The sequence below is a fragment of the Centroberyx gerrardi genome, chromosome 10, assembly GCF_048128805.1.
Source record: "Centroberyx gerrardi isolate f3 chromosome 10, fCenGer3.hap1.cur.20231027, whole genome shotgun sequence".
NCBI classification, from domain to species: Eukaryota; Metazoa; Chordata; class Actinopteri; order Beryciformes; family Berycidae; genus Centroberyx; species Centroberyx gerrardi.
The window spans coordinates 16,848,823-16,869,220 of record NC_136006.1 but is presented as its reverse complement, the minus strand read 5'-3'; the positions used below and the strand labels follow the sequence as shown (position 1 = coordinate 16,869,220).

At 39.4% G+C, this 20,398-nt stretch overlaps 1 protein-coding gene across 1 annotated transcript in view; it reads left to right on the top strand.

Annotated features, from left to right (window-relative positions):
• Positions 1-20,398, top strand: part of LOC139933051 (glypican-6-like) — a 78,189-nt gene that overhangs the window by 26,714 nt on the left and 31,077 nt on the right. Inside the window, exons 3-4 of the mRNA XM_071927042.2 lie at positions 4,956-5,347; positions 10,965-11,130. Of these exons, the coding sequence (XP_071783143.1) occupies positions 4,956-5,347; positions 10,965-11,130 (558 nt within the window). The remainder of the gene's footprint in view (positions 1-4,955; positions 5,348-10,964; positions 11,131-20,398) is intronic.

Sequence of the window (20,398 nt, the reverse complement as noted above, 5' to 3'; positions counted from 1 at the left end):
TATTTGGAGTTACTGACTCTCACACACTCCTATTGCTGGTGGAAAAAGTCCCCCGGCAATCTATTAAAAAAAGCCTATGAAACTGGTATCAAAATATAAAGTAACTAAATGGAGTCTATTATATTTTGGAAACAATCCTTTAGTAGCAGGCTCATGATGGGAAGGTTGCTAGTTCGTATCCTCCCTCAACAACCATTGTCATGGTGCCCTTGAGCAAGGCACTTAAACCCTAATTACTGCAGTGGAGCTGCCAACAGTAGACGACTGTGCTTGTGCTGGCCAGCCACCAGGTGAATGTGTGTGACAATATGAATGTGAAGCAGGGCGGTGCTGAAAAGGGCATGCTTGCTCAGCAAAAAATATTCCCAGACAAAAAGTCCTGTTGGACGGTCCAGTTGAGGACTGGTAGAGAATACTGGTAGAGTATGTAGGATTCAGGTAGAAATGCTGCAGTGTTTTTGTACGAATCTAAAAAGGACTGTTGCAATCCTGTCCAGTATGATACCCAATGATGGGTTAGAAATCTTTTGCAAATAGATTCTGAATTTTAGAATGTCAGAAGGCGGTATGTTGCATCACAGTTCTCATGAATTAATAAGCAAGCTCACTATCAAAAGTATTCCTTTTCTCCTCATGGTTAGCTAGTTAAATATGGTAATTTCCAGGTATGAGGAAACTGAATCGTTTGCCTTTCCTCCTCATTTTAGCAGCTTTGATTGACGTCTTTTGCCTCTGCTTTTAACTGCCAGTGTGTGACTCACAATAGCTAACCCAGAGGAATTATCACAAGGCAATGGAGAAATAAAAGGTCAATCTGTCATGTTCTCCAGTAGCACAGCACTCAGAACAGTCCTCTCCAGACAGCCACTCCCTGTCAAACCAATCAATGACCCACCTTGTGATTGACATGTGGAATTGGAAGCTCTCCTCCTGGCAGCGAAAGTGCTGGTTTCATGCAGAGGCATGAAAGATGGAGGATGCATAGACACCAAGCCGTGTGGCTTATATCATGCAGTTCCAATAAACACAGGGTGTGAGATGGCCTCCCCCTTTGATTGGCTGTAGTCCTGTAGGAGAAGGCCCTGAGTGCCTCTGCTGGAGATAACAGGTTGTCTACTCTGCTGCATGAGTGAGGGCCAACAAACCATGTCATTTCTGCTGTTTGCCTAGGGTAACTTTACTGATAGTTTACAGTTAGGTTTGCTGTGTTGCATGAAGGAAGGTATTTTACATGGAAGGCTTTTGCCAAATTATTAGAGAAAGCTTCTTCCATTGAAAGTGTCCATAAGCTTTATATTCTGAGTGCACATAAAGATGGTGCTTTGAAAGTTTCACACAGGCCTGTCAAAATAGCACATTGCATTTTGACCCTTTTGATACATTTTCAATGGTAAAAATGATCCGTTCTGAAATTGTTACCATTCTCAAATGTCATTGCACAGGCAATGCCAAATGCTAAACATGTTAGAGCAATATTGAGGCTGCAAGAGTGTCTGTGTCAACACATTAAAGCTGCTTTCAAGTATCCCTTGAAACCACAGCAAAATGTTTTGCTGGTGATATCCTTTAAACATCTGTCATGTTGATATTTACCATAGTTTGTATGCGCTCCAATTACTGGAGATGGTGGTTTTAGAGAACCCCGTATATATGTCACGGCTGGTCACAGTTCAGGGGACTTTGCTGTAATTAACTACTGTCTGCAGGCCACTTCCCACTGTGGTCCTTTAATAAAGGCACACAGTAGATGTCATCCCACTGACAGCTATCTCTGATGGTTTTGTGCTGAAGGCCAAATCAAGTTGACTCCATCCCTATTGTCTCCAAAACCTGTGGCATGCTCATAAATGAAAAGCACACAATTTGCTTTTTTTCCGTCATCACAGCTTCAAGATTTAAAATAGGAATGCTCTGCTTCAAGATTGCTGAAGTACAGAGACGACTGACATCTCTGACATCTAGGAGAGCAACCATCAGTAGGTTTCTGTGAGAGTGAGCAGCCGTGTTTCCCAGAAGCAGAGGCTTTTCCTTTATCAGAGAAAGAATAGCTCCGTTTAGCCTCTGCACAGCTCTGTGCACACAGTGAGGAATGGGAGCCGTACTGAGCTTTATCAGCGAAATGTAATGAACTCTCTGCAAGTTTAGGAGTATTAGAATCACCCCTGTCCAACATTTCAGGATCATTATCCTCTGTTCGCAGCTCTTGCAGCTATCCATTTGGACAGACCTCTTAATTACTAAAATGTATTAAGGAATTATGTGAGCTTTCCTAATAATTTGCAGTTTCTAACATTTCCCCCTAATACGCCATTGTAAAATATGATCCCAGTCATGGATTTTCACTAATTATATTAAGTTGTCGTTTTTAACTAAATGTTTTATTCACTGAATTATACTGAGTTCACCCATAATGTGTGTTAATTATTCATCGTAATCACTCTGAAACAGAGCTTAGAATTACATCAAATATTCTGACAACATTAACAATAAATTCTGCCTTAATTATGTTGATTGTATTCCATTAATATCTCAGCTGATACAAAGGGTAAAGGACTTGACTGCATGCAGTTTTTTTTTTTCCTTAAATGCCCATTCTTAATGAAATTAGTCTCAAAGCTGTCATTAATCAGTGCGCATATCGCTCAGCACCACAGACTATTTTCATTAATGAAGTAAAGTTGTTGAAGGACAAGTCATGCTTGAAACTTTGCATAATTAAAATTACTGCTCACTGTAGTGTTTCATTTATTTTGAATAATCTCAAGAGTATTGAAGAATAACCATACTTTTGTAGTTCCATACCAAGCAACCTCAAAGTTATTTGTCATGGAACTGCAAATGTACTAAATGAAAAAATGACATATCCCTCCTCATTAATATTCTACGAAAAGTATCCCATTGGTGATGGATGAAAAGGCTGGTTAATGAACTGTAATTATATCCCATAAGACGCAAACATGTCAGTCGAGTCCAACAATAGCACCGTCATTATGAAAAGCTTAAAAAAGGAGATGCCAAAATGAAGCTTGGATTCGGACTGAAATTCCAGTTGTATCCCAGCTTGTGTGTGTGTGTGTGTGTGTCTGTGTGTGTCTGTGTGTGTGGGGGTGGGTGAGAGCATTTAAGGTTATTCAGTGTTGTTAATATGAAATTATTAGTACCTCTCATACAATATTAATTCGTAGATGCTGTTCTCAAATGTGTGCATGTTGTTCATCACCATTAAGCCTTTTTCCTCTTGGTAGTTCTTGCTGTTCCTGACAAGACACTCATAAGTCGGCTATGAACAAGGCATATGTGAAAGTAAAGCTAATTTAATCAGATTCCCAGAGGAATAAGCTTTATAATTAACACTATCACTGGTATGTGTGAAGACATGGAATAACAAGTGCTACTGCATGAAAGATAATTGATTGTGAATAGAATAGAGGAAGATAAATCTGTCATCACGAAAAATATCTTTGTCTTCGTATGTATTATAAAGTCATTGCATCATAAAATCTCCATGTGTTTATAATAAGGTATTCTATCTATCTATCTATCTATCTATATATCTAATATATATATATCTTATGTTTTGTACTACCTTGCAGATTAGGAATATTTTTTCATATTTGTATTCTGTTGGAATGCAATAAGAGCGGTCCTTGATACAACTGTTCAGACATGATTTGGTGTGGTATTGTGGAGAGTCTGCCCTTTATTTCTCATGCTGTAATTTGTAATTTCACCTGCATTGCTGTGCTCTAATGACCACTTCAAATCCATTACAGTTTTATCAAGGCCCCTCTGATGAGTGACTGAAATATGCACAGCTCTGAGAAGCGGGGCGGATCTCTTAGTGGATATGCTGCTGTGGTCTGAGTGTGTGATGTCACCTACCATGAACTGCTTCAGAGAAGCTAATTCAATAAAAGCAGGGTGTGAAGGATGGCACGACAGTTAATGTCAATAGCATAGGATGCGCTTAATCTCCTGGACTGTATATCTTGCCCTGTAAAAGTAGACAGAAACAGAGGAATACAAATGGGCTTAATGCAATCCTCAGTACCTTCTTTGGGATGGAAGCCATGAAAGTCTCCCCTGATTAGTCTTGAACTATTGCACTCTGTGCTGTTAATGGTGCAGAGTTTTGAAGCCTATTTAAATTTAATCTGGATGCTTGAAAGCCAAGATTATCATCATGGATAGCAGCTGGTGAGAAATATTATCACCTCATCCCAATTTCTGGTGAGCCATAGAGGTTATGCAGTAAACAATAAGTGGCGGCTAGAAGGGAGAATGCAGGTGGACAGAATGAAAGCCCATAGCCATAATATGCTGTAGTAGCATATCTATGGTAAAATTAATGTATTGCTCTCCAGCCGGCAGCCTTATGTTACCTGCATATGGAACAATACTCCAATGAGAATCTGTATAATAATGCTGTATCTATCCTTTCCATCAAAGTACATGAATGTGTTTTGAGTTTGCAGGTGAGGTTTAGACAAATACAGACCTCCTGCACCACAAATACAGGACTTATTGCTTTCCAGAAATATATGAGAAGGGTTCCCATTGCAATTTCAAAAGTAGTTTACTGGAGATAAAAATCAACAAAGCTGTGAAGTCTCTTCAAAATGAAATCAACATCGAGGCTCTAATTGTTTTGCTATTTTGGTATTTTTGTTTGTGAACATATTTGCTTTTGGCATTGCGATCGAGCCAACTTCCTTTTTAAACACCACTCCATCTAGCAATCAGGCACACGTAATGTAATCTTGCTGCATTCCTAGTTGGATCACAGCTGTTCCACAGACCACCTGGGTCAGATGGCTGAGGTTGGGATTAACAAGGTTTCTACTGTATCTAACTATCATGATATAGCCATGGATACAGTGTATATTCTGTACTAACACAGACTTACAAAACAATATCACAGAGAATAAGTTTTTCTTTTTCTTTCCTTAACCCAGAATTCTTCCTGGAGTTGCTGGAGAACACGGAGAGGTCCCTGAACGAGATGTTTGTGAGGACTTACGGCAAGCCTTACATGCAGAACTCGGAGGTCTTTCAGAACCTGTTTGCTGAGCTGAAGCGCTATTACACAGGAGGAAATGTTAACCTGGAAGAAATGCTCAACGACTTTTGGTCGCGGCTGCTGGAGCGTATGTTCACGCTGCTCAACTCCCAGTACATCATCACTGAGGACTATCTGGAGTGTATCAGTAAGTACACCGACCAGCTCAAGCCCTTTGGAGATGTGCCCAGGAAGCTCAAGGCTCAGGTTACCCGGGCATTCATCGCCGCACGCACGTTTGTCCAAGGGCTCTCTGTTGGCCGGGAGGTGGCTCACAGAGTATCTAAGGTAAAATTGCTCATCCCTTTATCAAAAATCTGATTGACCGGATAGCTAATTGGCCTAGGATGTTTAAATATCATTGAAATTAATGTAACTGAACTGAGGATGCACTACAAATCAGTTGCTTCTTCCTGTCAAATGTTACAAACCATGAAAACAACCAATATAATTTCATTTGATTTTGTCTGTCGCTTCTGTTGGAAAATATTCAATATATGAGGCCTGTGTCAAATTAAATGTTACTCCGTATCCAGCATAATTTTCAACAAGCCCAAGGTCTCGATTAGTATTTCTGTGGTTGGTTGACGTTTCTCCCAGTTGTTCTACGTAAACAAGTTCCTGCCTGATACTTCTCTGACTAATGTGCTTTCTCTTCTCTTGGTGCCTGTCTTCAGGCAGTTGGAGCTCAAGGCTGGTCTTACAGGTGCTGTCTAGTCAACTCTAGTGAAGGATACACGGATTGCTCAGGAGAAATACCCAGACAATAAAAGAGGAAAAAAAAGAAATATCAGCCATCAATATTTGTATCTCTATCTCTATCTCTAATATTTGTTAACCCAGTATAGAGAAGCCATTTATCATGCTGTGGCCTTAGTATTCTGTTTGATGTGATGTAATCTTAATGCAGCTTCTGCAGTATATCATACTGCCCTGGGAGTGTGTGTGTAGTTTTGATCATGTACAAAGTAAGATTAAAGGAAAAGCAAGAGGCTAAGGCTTGGAGTTAGTCACACTCAACAACAGCAGGGCTGTTTGTAGATGTCTTCTTCTGGGTTGAGAGAAAACACTGATAAACCCTATGCATTAAATCCCAAGCCACCCTGGCTTCCCTTCACTGCTGTATTGATATCAGTTAAATGGGATTATCATCACTATTATAAATATTTATAGACCTGCTGTACAGTGTATAAACCGAAGCCTATAAAAAGAGAGGGCAGATCCTCAATCATCAGAGAGTAAGAAAATGAAAAAGTCTCCTAACCCTAACACATAAGTGTGGAGAATTGCTATTCTCTATAATGAATGCCATCTCCATTTTCTGTTCATCCAACTCTGGTTTTACACCATAGTGAACTCTTTGAACTTTACACTGCTCTCTCGGGTGTGTATCAGTTCCCCCATTTCCAGTAGTGGTGGTGAGGCTCATTTATGAGCAGCCGCCGAGGATATGTTGTTAGTATGCGTTTAGTGAGTCGCACTGTGGGCCAGCCAGCATGTCCCGGCTTCACCTCTGACATTTCAGAGGGACCCGAGACACAGGTCATGTGTCTGGGGCTGCAGCCCTTTGATCCCCAGGGTTTAAACTCATCATGAGGGATTGGGTATAAGCATAATGGAATAAGACACCCTGCGAGAGGTGTCTATGGCAGAGCTCCTGTGAGATGTGACATCCATGCTTATTGCTGCCAGGGTGTTTATTGAATTACAGTAGTCGCTGTAGTACATCATGTCTTTTCACAGCTTAGGAGACACAACACAACACCAGGGACTTTGAGGAAGCAAAGACACATGTTTGGAGACTGCATCTCCTCACAAACAAAGCCCATGCATATCCCAGATCATTAAGCAAACACTGCTTCTGCTTCTGTTATTCTGGAGTGATGGAACGCTTATGAAGATTTATCTGATTATTGATTCTTAGAATCAGGCCCCGTTTCAATGAGTTCTCATGCTGTACCCAGAATAATTTTTATTATCTGAATCCAGTAATAATCCAGCAATGCTTTTGAGAGGATAGAAACCCTTACTGATAGTTCGGCTTCAAACAATTGTCTGTATCTTCCTGAGTGAAATATTGCTGCAGAACAAATGAACCCCCCACATTCTATTCCCATACAAGAAAATGAATAAACATGCCATAGAAAATTACATTGATGCGGTTAATTGGTGCAGCAACTTTTCCTGTTTTATTGAAAAAAGAGTTGGAATGAACCTTGATTAGAGCGCAGAGAAAAATGAAGTGATATTTAAGACAGAAGTGGAAATAAGTACATGATGGAAAATTCAAAAAAAAAAAATGTGACGTAATTTTAGATGTGAGATTATTTTTCTCTTGACCATGACTTTACAGAAAAAAGAAAATCATGTGGCTTTTGTGATTGCTTTTTCTCCTGATGGCATATAAAATCTATTGAGAACAGATTCCTGCTCATTCTGTAATACAGCTACTCTACACCTGTGTCAGGAGCGATTGATTTTGGCCGTAGCTTTGTGTAAATAATCAGTGTCAAGTTGTGTGACATGTCAAGCCAGTTGTCTAGGAGTTGATGTGCCAGGGTTGTCTGTTTGTCGGGAAAGGTCTATTTGATCCTATCTTGTAGCCAGACTCGGTGGAGGCAGATGATGCCTCTCTCCTCTCTTGACGATACTTACCAATGGGCTGAGAAAGAGGTAGGGGTCCAGGCATATCAAACATTAACACAGTCAGAAGCCACTCTCAATAGGAACTTCCAGCGGAGCTTAAGCTTTCTTCTTACCTTACTTATACAATTTCTGGGTACTTTTCGCAGTTTAGTCTTGAACATGACAACTTTCTTTCTCCCTCCTTCTTTCTTCTCTGTCTCAGTTGAATTTTACAAGGAGTTCACAAGCTAGCTCTTGGACTCGCCTAACAAGAGATATTGTATTTGTTCTTAATTCACAGTGGGATTATGCTTTCCTATTTTGCAGCTGATTATGACGACTAAATCTAAAGGGATATTCTACAAGTTTTACTGACTAGTAGAAGAATTTCTAATTACTTCTACATACTTTCAGGTAGAGACTCCATTCCAACTTTGGAAAGTTTTATATCACTACGTATGTCAACAACATGAAATGATTCTGTAGCTGGACTCATATTTGCAGAGTTGTAGAACTTTCTGTACTACACCCCTAGGGCCTGATCACACAGGCAGCCTTTTCTAGTCTGCTTTTGTGTTGCTGGGTGCTTCACGTTTTCCCGGAAGAAAAGCCTTCAGTACCTTAAGTTGAAAAAAGCTCAACTCAGTGTGGAAAGGCACCCAATGTCACTTTTTTCTGTGCTGTCTAATAGTCATAGACTTCCAGTGGAACACTGAAAATTCACCGTTTGCCCACCCTGCCATGATAGGGGAGCAATTATTTCTTCAGATTTTCAAGTCTCTACTCAACTCATTCAATGCCTCATTTGTGTGGTTTGAAATTGTCCAAATTTAAAACCCATGTCAGTGTACCTTTAATTTTCAGGCAACAAGAGAAAAGTGTGATGCCTGTGTTGATGTGTTCACACATGCAAGCATGCACACTTGAATATATTCACATAAGCACAGAAAGTTATAGGAATTGCTTCTCTGCAATGTCTGGAAAGATGGTTAATAAAAAACACAAACTGTCTGTTTGTGTTGGTGCTTGGAGGACAGAAAAAGCCATTAGCTGTTACCCAGGAGCTTTGACCTCAAACATCTTGACAGGGCTCGAGAGGGCAGCCATTTGGTTGTGTTTTGCGAGTCTTTTTTTCCAGAGTCGCTAAACTTTTTCTCCGCCTGCTCTAGTGCGACCGAAAAACCCACTCAAGTCTCTGAAATTTTGACTCGTAATTTTCCTAGAGGAAAAAATATACCAAACCAATGTTTTGTGATTTCTAAAGCTATTAAAGAATGAGAATGTAGGTGATTTCTGATAAAGGCTGGTCCATTTTAAAATGGTCGAGCTGGTACAGCTCTGTTCAGAGCTGCTGTTTCTCTGCCCTCAGCTTCAACCCACTGGTCTTTCTCAGTAGGAAATCAAGTTCTTTGGAAACTGTTTGATGAATACAGTTTGGCCAGGTCACACACTCAAGTTTATATTTGCTGAGCAGAGTTAAAATTGCAGTACGACTGCTGTAATAGCCGACACATCGCGAAGCAGAAAATCACTGAATTAAATGTTGCACAAACAGACAAATGTGTACAGCCTGAATGTAATAAAAAGTAAGAAACTGTCCTGGGTAAAAAATAATCAATGATAATCTGTCTCAAGTTTATAATAATCTGTCTCACTTCAATAATGATCTATCTTGACTTCACATTACCTGGAACCAATGCAAAATTCAAGTGTTGTTGCAAATAAAGTATTTACAAAGTAAGTACACATAAATTACCCAACAAAGTTGTTCAGTAAATGTGACAAATTGGTATAAATTCTGTTACCCAAGTTGCTGAGATGTAACATTTAGGGGGCAGAGAGCATGTATTATTTGGGCATTCCATGTAAATAATTAGTAAGTGTGACTTTTGACTTAAAACCTCACCCACCAAAAAACTACTTTAGTTACAGGGTCCATTTTGTTATTATTTCCGACCAAAAGCACTTATATGTGCATCAAGTCATATTTACGACTTTCAAACTCGGTAGAAGGAGTTTACAAGGAGCACATATGCAGCATGTGAGACTGGTATCTATTATATCTATCTATTATATCTACAGGTATCATAATATTATATTACATTATAGTATAGTATAGTATAGTATAGTATATCTACTGGCATCTATTATAATATTTAATAGTATATAATATAATACTTCCATGGTATCTACAGAAGAAGCCTATATTTTGTTGTAGCATTTCTGAATCAATTTATTATTCAGTGCTTTTGCACCTGCTGATTTATACAGTTCAGACCAGCTTTCTATGTAATTAACAGAACCGTATTTCACACATTTCACAGGTCACACAGGTGTTGTCAGACAGGACAGTACGTTGATCACTGATGTAAAACAGCCAATTATTAAAATTTACAGCTGGCCCATTGCCTAGCTTGCTTCCCTTTTAATAACGTTATATTGAAGATGTTTGGCCTGCCATTAGCTTGTGTCAGTTGGTTTAGTTCTGTGAAAGAGACGGTTTTCAGGTCATAAAGCACACCAACTCTACTTTGACTATCTGGGAGTTCACTTGATTTGATGATTTTAGATCGTTTAAACTCTGCAGTGACTAATAGCAAATTCTAGTATAAAAAGTATAAAATGTGAACAGAGCTGCCGAATATAGCCTACTTCATTATCTATCTACTTAATTACCTCTACATTTATCCAGTTGATACAGCTCAATGACACATACAAGGCTCAGCAACATTAATTTCAACAGGCAACATATTTCAAAAGAGCATATTAATTACTGTGTGTGAAGTAGTCTCCGGGCCAAAATATTGGTGCCACCAAATTATCCACCAGTGGAAAAAGTTCGTCTGGAGGCCTGGAACTATCTTGACATTTGAATTATTGACAATTATTGTTGCTGCCTGTATGCTTTTCCCATTATGCCTGATTACACCAGCGGTATATTTCGTCAGCAAGTAGCACCCCTTTTGCACTCTAATGACTGTCTTTTGAGACTCAAATTTAACATAACCACAGGAGAGTAATGTTGTGCTCGAGAAAGAGAACACTATAGTATGCAAATTTTAGTCCTTCCATTTTAAATTTATTTTTTTTAATCCCTGACAGTTATTCTTGATGTTGCTTGAGAATTCTTTGATATTAAAACTGTCAAATCTATCACAAAATGTTCCACTGATAGCTTTCAATTATATGTTGTAAAGTGTCCTCCCTTTTTTTACTATTGCATGATAATGGATATGGTCCAGGTGCTAATGACTGTTATCACACTCTGTCCTCCCTGCAGGTGAGCAGCACTCCGGCGTGTATCCGAGCGCTGACCAAGATGCTGTACTGCCCCTTCTGCCAAGCGATGCCGGCAGTGAAACCCTGTAAGAACTACTGCCTGAATGTCATGAAGGGCTGCCTGGCCAATCAAGCTGACCTGGATCCAGAGTGGAACCAGTACATTGGTAAGACCAGGATTTGTAAAGCATAACTCTGGCCATTTTCCACCTGGATCCCATTTTCCCCATCATACTCAAATCATACAGAGCGATTCTGGCCAAGAGCCGGAGAGCCGATTGGTATGATGGGAAAAGATGAGAAAATAGTGTCCAGGTTGAAAATGGCTGGGGTTATGCTTTAAGTCTGATGCGCTACATGAATGGGGGCATTACATTGTAGAGTTTGTGTTGCTATTTTAAGAAAAGCCGTAGTTGGTGGCGGTGCTGTGCTAGTTGGTGTTGTAGTTGGTCTCATGTTTTGACAGCATCAGTTCCATTGACACACATTGGGCTCTCAGATAAGAAGGTGCTTTATTTGTCATTCTTCTGTCGACAATTTCCTGGATGATAAGACTTTATTCATGGGATTCTGCTCTCCTGCTGTGCTAAATGGAGACTTGGAATAGGGCAGTAGTGCACCGCGAGGAGTGTCAAGCTTTGTGAAGAGCAGTTCAACGGCAGCTTGTTCAGCTCAGAGTGAAAGATTGCAAACATGAATATAATATTTATATATTTATTTATTATTTAATAGAATGCCTTATACAGATTATCCCTGCTTTCATTTAGATAGGCTGATTCTGCAGGAATGAACTAAAGTGGCGACGTTGGGAAACATGTGACTAGGCTGCTGTGGGAAACAAGCAGATGAAGCAGGGGCTTTTGGTTGCTGTTCCATGTCAGCCATTATATCATGTACTGCACAGAGGGATTTTTGGAGCTATGAGGTCTTAACACACTAAATTCATTAAACATGCAGCAAGTTCAAATTTGAAACACCAGGAACTAGATGTATAGTTGGTGTGTATACATAAAGAAAATATGATACGATATGATATGATATGAAAATATGATTCCACTCAGACTTTGGGATTTAGAAATATCAATTTGACGCAATAGTGTGCTTACCTCCAAGCGAAATTTACACTGTGCACATGCAGACTTTGAAGTCAATAGTGAGGGATGAGTTTCATTTTAAAAGAAGATATCTGCATGTGAAACACTTGACACCCGCTGGCATGAAACTAAAGGGAATTATGGATTACTAACTTATGAGTCATCTTAAGACTTTTACTTACAAAATATCTACCTTTGAGGATAGCATCATCTAGCCTATGTACCAGTTTGCAATGAAACCTTTTATTTGCCAGGGATAATGCACAATGAGGTGTCAGTTAAATTATTATAATGAACAATGCTGACACAAAGAGCAGGAGGTTTCTTCCACTGAGTCCATTAAAATCAGAGTTCGTTATCCTGCTTATACCATGGCCACTTGCCAAAGACTGAAATATAATGACTGTGCATTCATCTTTTCTTAGACTGAAATGTTACTTGGACATTTTTCTAGTAAGCTAATCCCTTTGCAACTACTGTAGCAACTTCCTGCCCTGCTGTTTTATGTTGATGAGCTGATGTTAGTGAGCCAATGTGAGCATTTTGAATAGATAATACTATCTAGATATTGCTATTTCTGTTGAGAGCTTCACATATATTTTTGAAGCCAGATACATGGGTTCAATGCCAAAGCAGTTGGTGTGAGCAATGATTTTCTCAGTGTCAACATGGGGACTAAACAATGTCTTATTTTCAAGGACTACTGTATTCATCAGGCTTGATTATTTGCTTGGCCATTTTCAAGGCATCTTGTAAACTCAATTATTAAAATCAGTACATGCCAGTGCATGGCTGAAATTAAATGCCCAAACCTTGTATGTAGATAAATTGAAAACAGTGATCCAACAGGTTTGCTGCAAGTGTTAATCAGGAGAAAGGACACCCTCCACCCAGTCAGAATAATGCATTCAGTCAGTCAATAGAGGGATTATGATCATTAGGCAATGTGCAAAGCAATGTAGAGAGACAAAGCGCACAGAAACATGACCAATTAAAATGAGGTCTACCTGGGTTATTTTTTCTGACATGCTTAGTTAAGGGTAAGGATGTCATTGTAACATGTTTCATTAAGGTTTACGAAATGGCTACTTTTCTTATTCATCAAGTCCTTGATAGAACCGAAGGCTGTCATATTTGATCTTTCCTGATGCCCAGGGCCATGTTGGAAATGTGTGTTGTGTTCTGTGTGTTGACCTACATCATGGAATGTTTGATGCCTGTTTAAAATTCCAAAAATCAGTCATCAAGGGATAAAACTGAATATGAGAGTGGCTAAATACATGCGTGGCCTATACTGCTTTAAAAATCCTGCCACACATGTAAGCTAAATGGATGAGACGGCATTTACCTCTGAGGGATTTTCCTCTGAGAAATAATCTTCATACATGTTTCTACTTTTACTCATACCTTGGTTTGTGCATACAAAGTCTTGATATTACTCAATTTTTTATACATCTGGCTCCAGGCATTTTAATGCCTAAAATGTCTTAAATGTCATGTCTTAAAGGTAAATGCCAGTGTTGATGACTGGTTCAGTATCTCTCTCAGTTACAACTTCGGTGTAGAATTGTTGTGGGAAACTTTCTAAGGGCCAATTATCTTTTAATTAAGTTGTGATGTTAGCCTGACACTGATAGCAGTAAACTTTTATTTCACTCATATTGCATAGCAACAAAACGGGTAGAGCCATAGAGATATAACACTAGAGGGGACATGACGTCATTAAGCGTGGGATAATCATAATAATAATAATAATAATAACAATAATGTTATATCTCTATGGGTAGAGCATCTCCCAAGCTTGTGATGCGTTATGACAACAGCACATGACATTTCAAAGCAGGTGAATTAAAGGAACCATGACCCATTGGACCTCTATTATTAAAACCTCATTTAGACCAGCTTCCCATTTCCCTGGTACAGAATATTCAAACATTCATGATTGTAAAAAGATTGACCAAAACTCCAGTCATAAACAAGCAAAATATCCCATAGCCATTGCTCTGCAGTCACCATACTTCAAATGATAATGGGCTATTCAACAATGCTGACTTGCTAGGGTAATCTTCTAATTAAACTCTGTTGGAAGCCCGGCCAATTAGCAATAGTGAGTGTCAACAAGGAGGATGGTGTGTGGCTTCTTTGCTTGCTCATGACCTGAATGATGAGTTATTCATTGAACCAGACATGTATTACATACTCTAACAGAGCTAGGGGAAGCAAAATCTAGTCTACATGATGCTTTAACAGTCCCCCTGTCCCGCTGAGACATTCAACATCTTCCCACCCAACACAGTGCATAATATTCTGCAATGTGAAAATCTCAAGACACCAGAATTGTGAACAACTTGAAAAGCTTTGCTGTACTTCTGTCACCGCAGGATCAGTCTTCCTACTGAATGTCTGCTGTGGCTTATGGTGTAATCATTAATTGTTAAAGTCCTTGAATTTAACAACTTTGCATTTCTGGCATTAATCCTTGGGCAACTCTTCACTCTGTCTTCATCAGAATTCTCGTCAATTGGATTATTGTTCCTTGTTGTAGATTAAATGCCATTTCTGTATCTGTTGGCTCTTTGACATTTCATGCTCATTATAGGCTGAAAGATTTTCAATTAGTTCAAGGTCTAACCACAAAAAGATATTGACTTGGCTCTTGGGTGTTAAATTGTCAGAAAGGCCCTTTCACATTCAGCGCAGACAGGCAGATTAGTCTAATGTCTAATGCCATATAGGGAATTAGTGTGCTGGTAAAATGCATACTTTGAATTTGTAGCTCTCACACAAAAGAGTAAATGATTATTACTCAGACTTAACAATGTGCCTGTATTCCATTTAGTGTTACAGCGGTCACCTAAAAATTCAAAAAGCTATATCAGTAGCTCTGAACAGGATTGAGAGGCTTGTGGCTCGAGGGCTCAGAGAGAAATTGGACACAAACACCTGGGAGTCTGACACAGAGCCGGCACAGACTTTAAGCTAAGATATTCATCTTGATTCCTGTGGCATCCATTCAGACCAACATCATATGCCTGCTCCACTGACCAGAGAAGACAAGATATTGGGGAGGTGAAAACTAATTCAACCAAAGAGCAAAAAATCCTTTACAGCTGGAGGCTGTGTGTCCCTGATAGCAACGATTTTTCCTTCAGCACCTCCTCACTGCACCACTCCACTTGCAGGAAATAACACTCCCTGATTTCATGAATTCGAACTTGTGACAGAACATGAACAAAAAAGGCACCAGTGCACATTAGCCAAGGCCTGACCTTCATTTATCCACGATGTGTGTGAGCCAGAGCGGGCTGTTGTGGTACTGCCAAAGGCAAACTAAAACAGATGTCTGCATCAAGAACAGCTGCACCTCTTCATAGTCCTTAGAAATATGAAATGATTCCAAACATCATCTCAGAATATATATGTGCCAATTGTCTGCCTTTGTTACTGCACATTCAAAGAGGGAAAAGAGAAGCAGTGTAAGGTTCACATTATTTTAGGTTTTGTCTTAAATAGATATTTAAATAGATATTAAGCTTGGCAGATGTACAGTGAATTATGGAAAAATATGCCATCTTAAATCAGTTCATTCCTCTAAATTTGTGTATTTGATATATGCATAATGTCAGTATTATTACTAAGGAGACCTTTTAAGTACTGTACCCACTACCAGCAATCTCAAATTAAATGTCCTTGAGAACTTGCGTGCCGTGATTTACATCTGAGAAGAAAATTTGGTTTGTTTTATTTCTGTGTCAGATATGAGGGCCAGCAAGTCGGTGCCATTCCTTGCCCTAGGCAAGAAACAAATCGGCCAAGCAAATTAAATGTGACCGAGATATTTCACTTAAAACAAAAGGCAAATCGTAGGCTCCAAGGATCACTCCTGTGATCCTAGGCTTCAAGGTCCAGTGTCAGACTTAAATAAGTGGGTCTCACATTGTTATTTCACAATCATAAGGAAAGGTATTATTCCCGGACCAATCTCTCGTGAGTCCATCTCATTATTAATATTAACATGAAACATAAGGCATATACTGTAGTAAGCTCTAACATAGCTAGAGTTACAAAGCAGTCATTGATTTCAGAACCCCAAAGCAGGAATTAATGAGATACCAGATTGATTAGCAGTGATTTGCTGCACTGGGGGGTGATTTTCTGCTTTTATCGTTCACAAATGCCTATTGTTTTTAGAAACAGAGAACAAATACATTGATGTGAATCTGTTATCTGTAAAATGGTTAATGGGTTTTGTTTTTCTTCTTCTTACTGGTATCTGTATAATTAGAAATAGAATAAATCATAGATCCAGTGGGCTCCACTGAGTAGCCAGTCTCTAATCTGTTTGCTCCCACTGAAGGATAAATCCTTTCTGACCTCTCCCTACTCTGCACATAAAAACAAGAATTGTTCACTGTATAAATTATGGAAACAGATGCCAAGTATCTTTTTTTCAAAGAGCATTTTGTTTTCTTGCAATACATTTATGACAGATACCTGAATTTGATGTAGAAATTAATTGGTATTAGATCTGATTTTCTACTGTGTATCATTAAACATGTAAGGGAAAAACATAACATTCCATAATTTTGTGTGAAATTGGATGAGATTAAGAGTGGGATTAGATTTTAATTAGATGAATTAGCTGAAGCACAGAGCTACTGATGAACAGCTGTCAGTCTGTTCACCCGCACCTGAGCACTCCACACTGAACATAATCAGGCGTCACACGCCAAGTCCTCTGGGATTGATCCACATTAGGGCGTCTGCATAAATCACTGGATGGATGTTTAGAGCTGGCTGCTTAAACTGTGTTTACTTGTCTTTGAGGTGTTTAAAAACTATTCCGGTTGGAAAAACATTCTTTTTGTTGAAGAACGTTCTGAAGTGGGCTGTTTTTAAACATTTTTGATGATGTTATTTATCAGGCTGTCTTGGTGAATTGATGTCTCCATCCGCTTAGGTCGTTTGAACATCAGTCACATGCTGTGGTGATGAATATTGTCCTCTGTAGTTTACACCCCACGTGTCATTATCATTTTTTTGTGTTGACAGGTAGTTGACACCAGTGATGGAAATCTATTTTCCCTCCTGCACCATTGCAATGCTCGCAGTGAGACTAACGGTTGACTTAAAGTCATTCTAAAGTGAACTGGTTGACTGTGCTGCAGTTTGATTTGCCTTCATGTTGCATTGCTGTTGCACAGGCTGTTATTGTTCTCTCTGGAGAGACGTGTCACCACATTGGAAGTGATCTGCATCGATTCTATCTGCTCATTTCTTTTTAATTAGGTGATTTGTTTCACTTGGTAACTGGAGCCAGCCACAACCTCACAGTTTATGAAAATTCAAGCCAGCAACATATCCTGTACTTTGTGAAAAATTCCTCATGAATAAAATATAGACTGGAAAAAACCCTCCTAACACACCATGAGGGGACTGCCCATGGCAGAAAATTAGACCACACAACTGGACCAAAATATTTTCTCCTCTCCAAAGGACACTGAGGGGATTGGAGATGGAGGCCTTGTTCATTAATTTTGTGCTTTTTCATTTGTTTAAACATTGATATAATTAATCTTACACTCGTGCACTTCAACACAAAGCCAGCTAATGGCGTCACCCAGGAGGTTTTTACTGTGCATGCACCAAGCATTCTATTAAGTTACTTCTGTCTTTGTCTTTCAGGAAAACAGATGAATCTAAACATGGATGTCATGCACAGTTTGATCTCCAATACTGAATGTCGAGGATCTGAAAGAGACTTTTGTTTCTTCAGAAACGTGGCCTTGAGCCAATAATGATCACAGAATTGTCTTTTTAAATTAGATAGCATCTTATTTAACATCTGACACAGCTACTCTTTTTTTTTCAGCTAGATCTTACACAGTGTAGCCTCTCCCAGCTGTATCTGTGTCTGCGTGTTTCACTTGAAACAGACATGGAACAAGAGACAAGACTGACTAATGTTTTGGTTTGTGACCAAAGTGCTTAGACTTGATCATTATTTATGACTTTAAAACTGCTATTATCTAGCATGCTGTATCAGACTTGCTGTATCTGAAATCGACACATCTGATTTCTGTGATTATTTCTTAGATGAGCTTCTATGCTCATCCTGCATCCTCCATCATCAAAGAGTTATTAGATGACCTCTAAAAAAAGAGAGAGGGAAAACTGCTTTGCAATCTGATGAGGCATCTAATAATACTCCTTATTGTGCAATCAGACCTAGATTGGGCATCAGAGAGCGAGAGCTAGCAGCAGCCACAGGTCCGCATGTCGAGCCGGATCTCAACAGCCAATACTCTTAACGCCCACAGCTGAGGGAATAGAAGAAATGTTTGAATATTTTCATTCCTTCATATGCTTCACGCAACTGGCCATCATTGCCTTCAAATTGTATGGGGTCCAATCTATGATGTACTGTAATGTAGCAAGGAAATTAGCATGAAGTATCAAACTACCTACAGTATGCTGCGCCCCGTATTCCATTAGTCTCTTATTTTCCTGTGTGAGTGAGGTCTGAATTTCCATCCTGAGGATAGATGCCTTTGAACAGGGGTGATTTAGCACGCCGCTGTCTAAAAGCCATTTCACCCACACCTCTGGAACCTCAGTTAAATGGATTTATAATGGTTGTTTGCGCTGTCTAATCTATGTGGCCTGTTTTACCACCCATGGACACAAGGTTGAGAAAATACAAATAAGTAATCTCATATCCTTTTTGATGTGGCCGCCATTAATAGAACTCTAAGGAAGTCATTAATGTTCCCAGTGGTGAGGAAACTGTAGGCTGGAAACTCGGGACTGTTAGGAAAAATGACTGATTTAATGAGCCTGGCATTGCTAGAATGTATTCCAAACACATTAAGGATTTATTCTCGATGGGCTGTAGGGCCAGCCTGTAACATACACCTTTACCTACAGGTGTCAAACATATTTGTGAGAACACACCGCTTGTTAGCAAGGCAGCACCGGGTAAAAATTCTTGCTCTCACTCTCTACATGTTCACTGTGTTTATGTGCAATGGCATCTGTAGTGACACCATTAATTCCCATTTTGTTTTATAGTTCTTTGCTAGCCTAATCACTCATAGTTACATAAAGATGTGGTTGAGTGGATCTCATTACAGATTCTCTTCCCACCTGTGTAATTACAAATCTGCAGAAAGAGAGAAATTTAACGAAGAGAGAGAAATTATTCTCTCGGTTGTATCTTTGAGCGGTGAGGCTCATCATTGTCTTTGCTCTGAGCTGCTCGGCTGTTGAGCCTGTCCAGGTCACATCTGGGTTTCGTGGCGGTGATGTGCTCCAAAACATGTGGCTCTGACGAAAAGAAAAGAGGATGCTGACTGGGAGGAGGGATTTCTTCAACATATTTGTGGGCAAAATAGTTGAAACAACCCTGTCAGCATTCATGGACTGAAATTCCATGACATCTCCAACCCCATTAGTAACGGGATCCGCTCGTGAATGGCTCATTATTGGATTATGCTGCTTAGTTTCATTAGCAGTGTGGTGCAGTATCAGTGCCACCCCAGTATATGGCTTCTACAGTCCGTTGAAAGACACGCTTATTGTCTAGTGCACTGTTATCAGACCATTGCAAATTTAGACAGTGATAATGGAAATAGAGTGGTGATGGGTGTGTCAGACTTTGGTTTAAAAAGCTTCAAAAAACGACTCTTTCTAAAGTTTCTTCAGTTCCATATGGTAGGCTACACCTTTCCAAGTTTTCAATCATGTTCCAGCATCACAGTTTCATCGCTCACGCGGGTGTTATTGTTGTCATATTGTATAGCAGAGGATGTCTTTCATGGGGATCCTTTCCTTATCTTTTAGTTCAATATTCATGGGTGTGTTTAAGACGAGGCTATTTCCACAGCATCCACCTCAGATTAAAGGGAATTTATGTCAGGACGAGGCTGATTCTCCGGGTTCAGCCGTGATGGAGCTGCCAGTAGTTTCAGTGTTTAGCTTAGATAGAGATGATTTCAGATCTGTATCATGTTGTCTCCCAGACTTAATGTACTAAACCGCCCAGAAAACTCCTTGTATCTGACTTGTTTTACGAGTATTTATATAGTCAAAGCATGCCCTTTGTAATCCTAGTATCAGACAGAGGATGTTATGAATGTATGTTGTCCTTCTGTGTGACTGCCTTTAATAAGTCTCTAGAGCTTGGCATTGAAGATCTACATTATCGCTAGCTGGTCTGCTGTAGCCATGAAAAAATTGTGCGAATGTAAGGAGAGTTTTTTTTAGGGTACATATTGGACTTTAGAAAGGAGAAATGGCCATTTTAGTAAAGCTTTTAAGGTTTGATAGAAATTTGTATTAT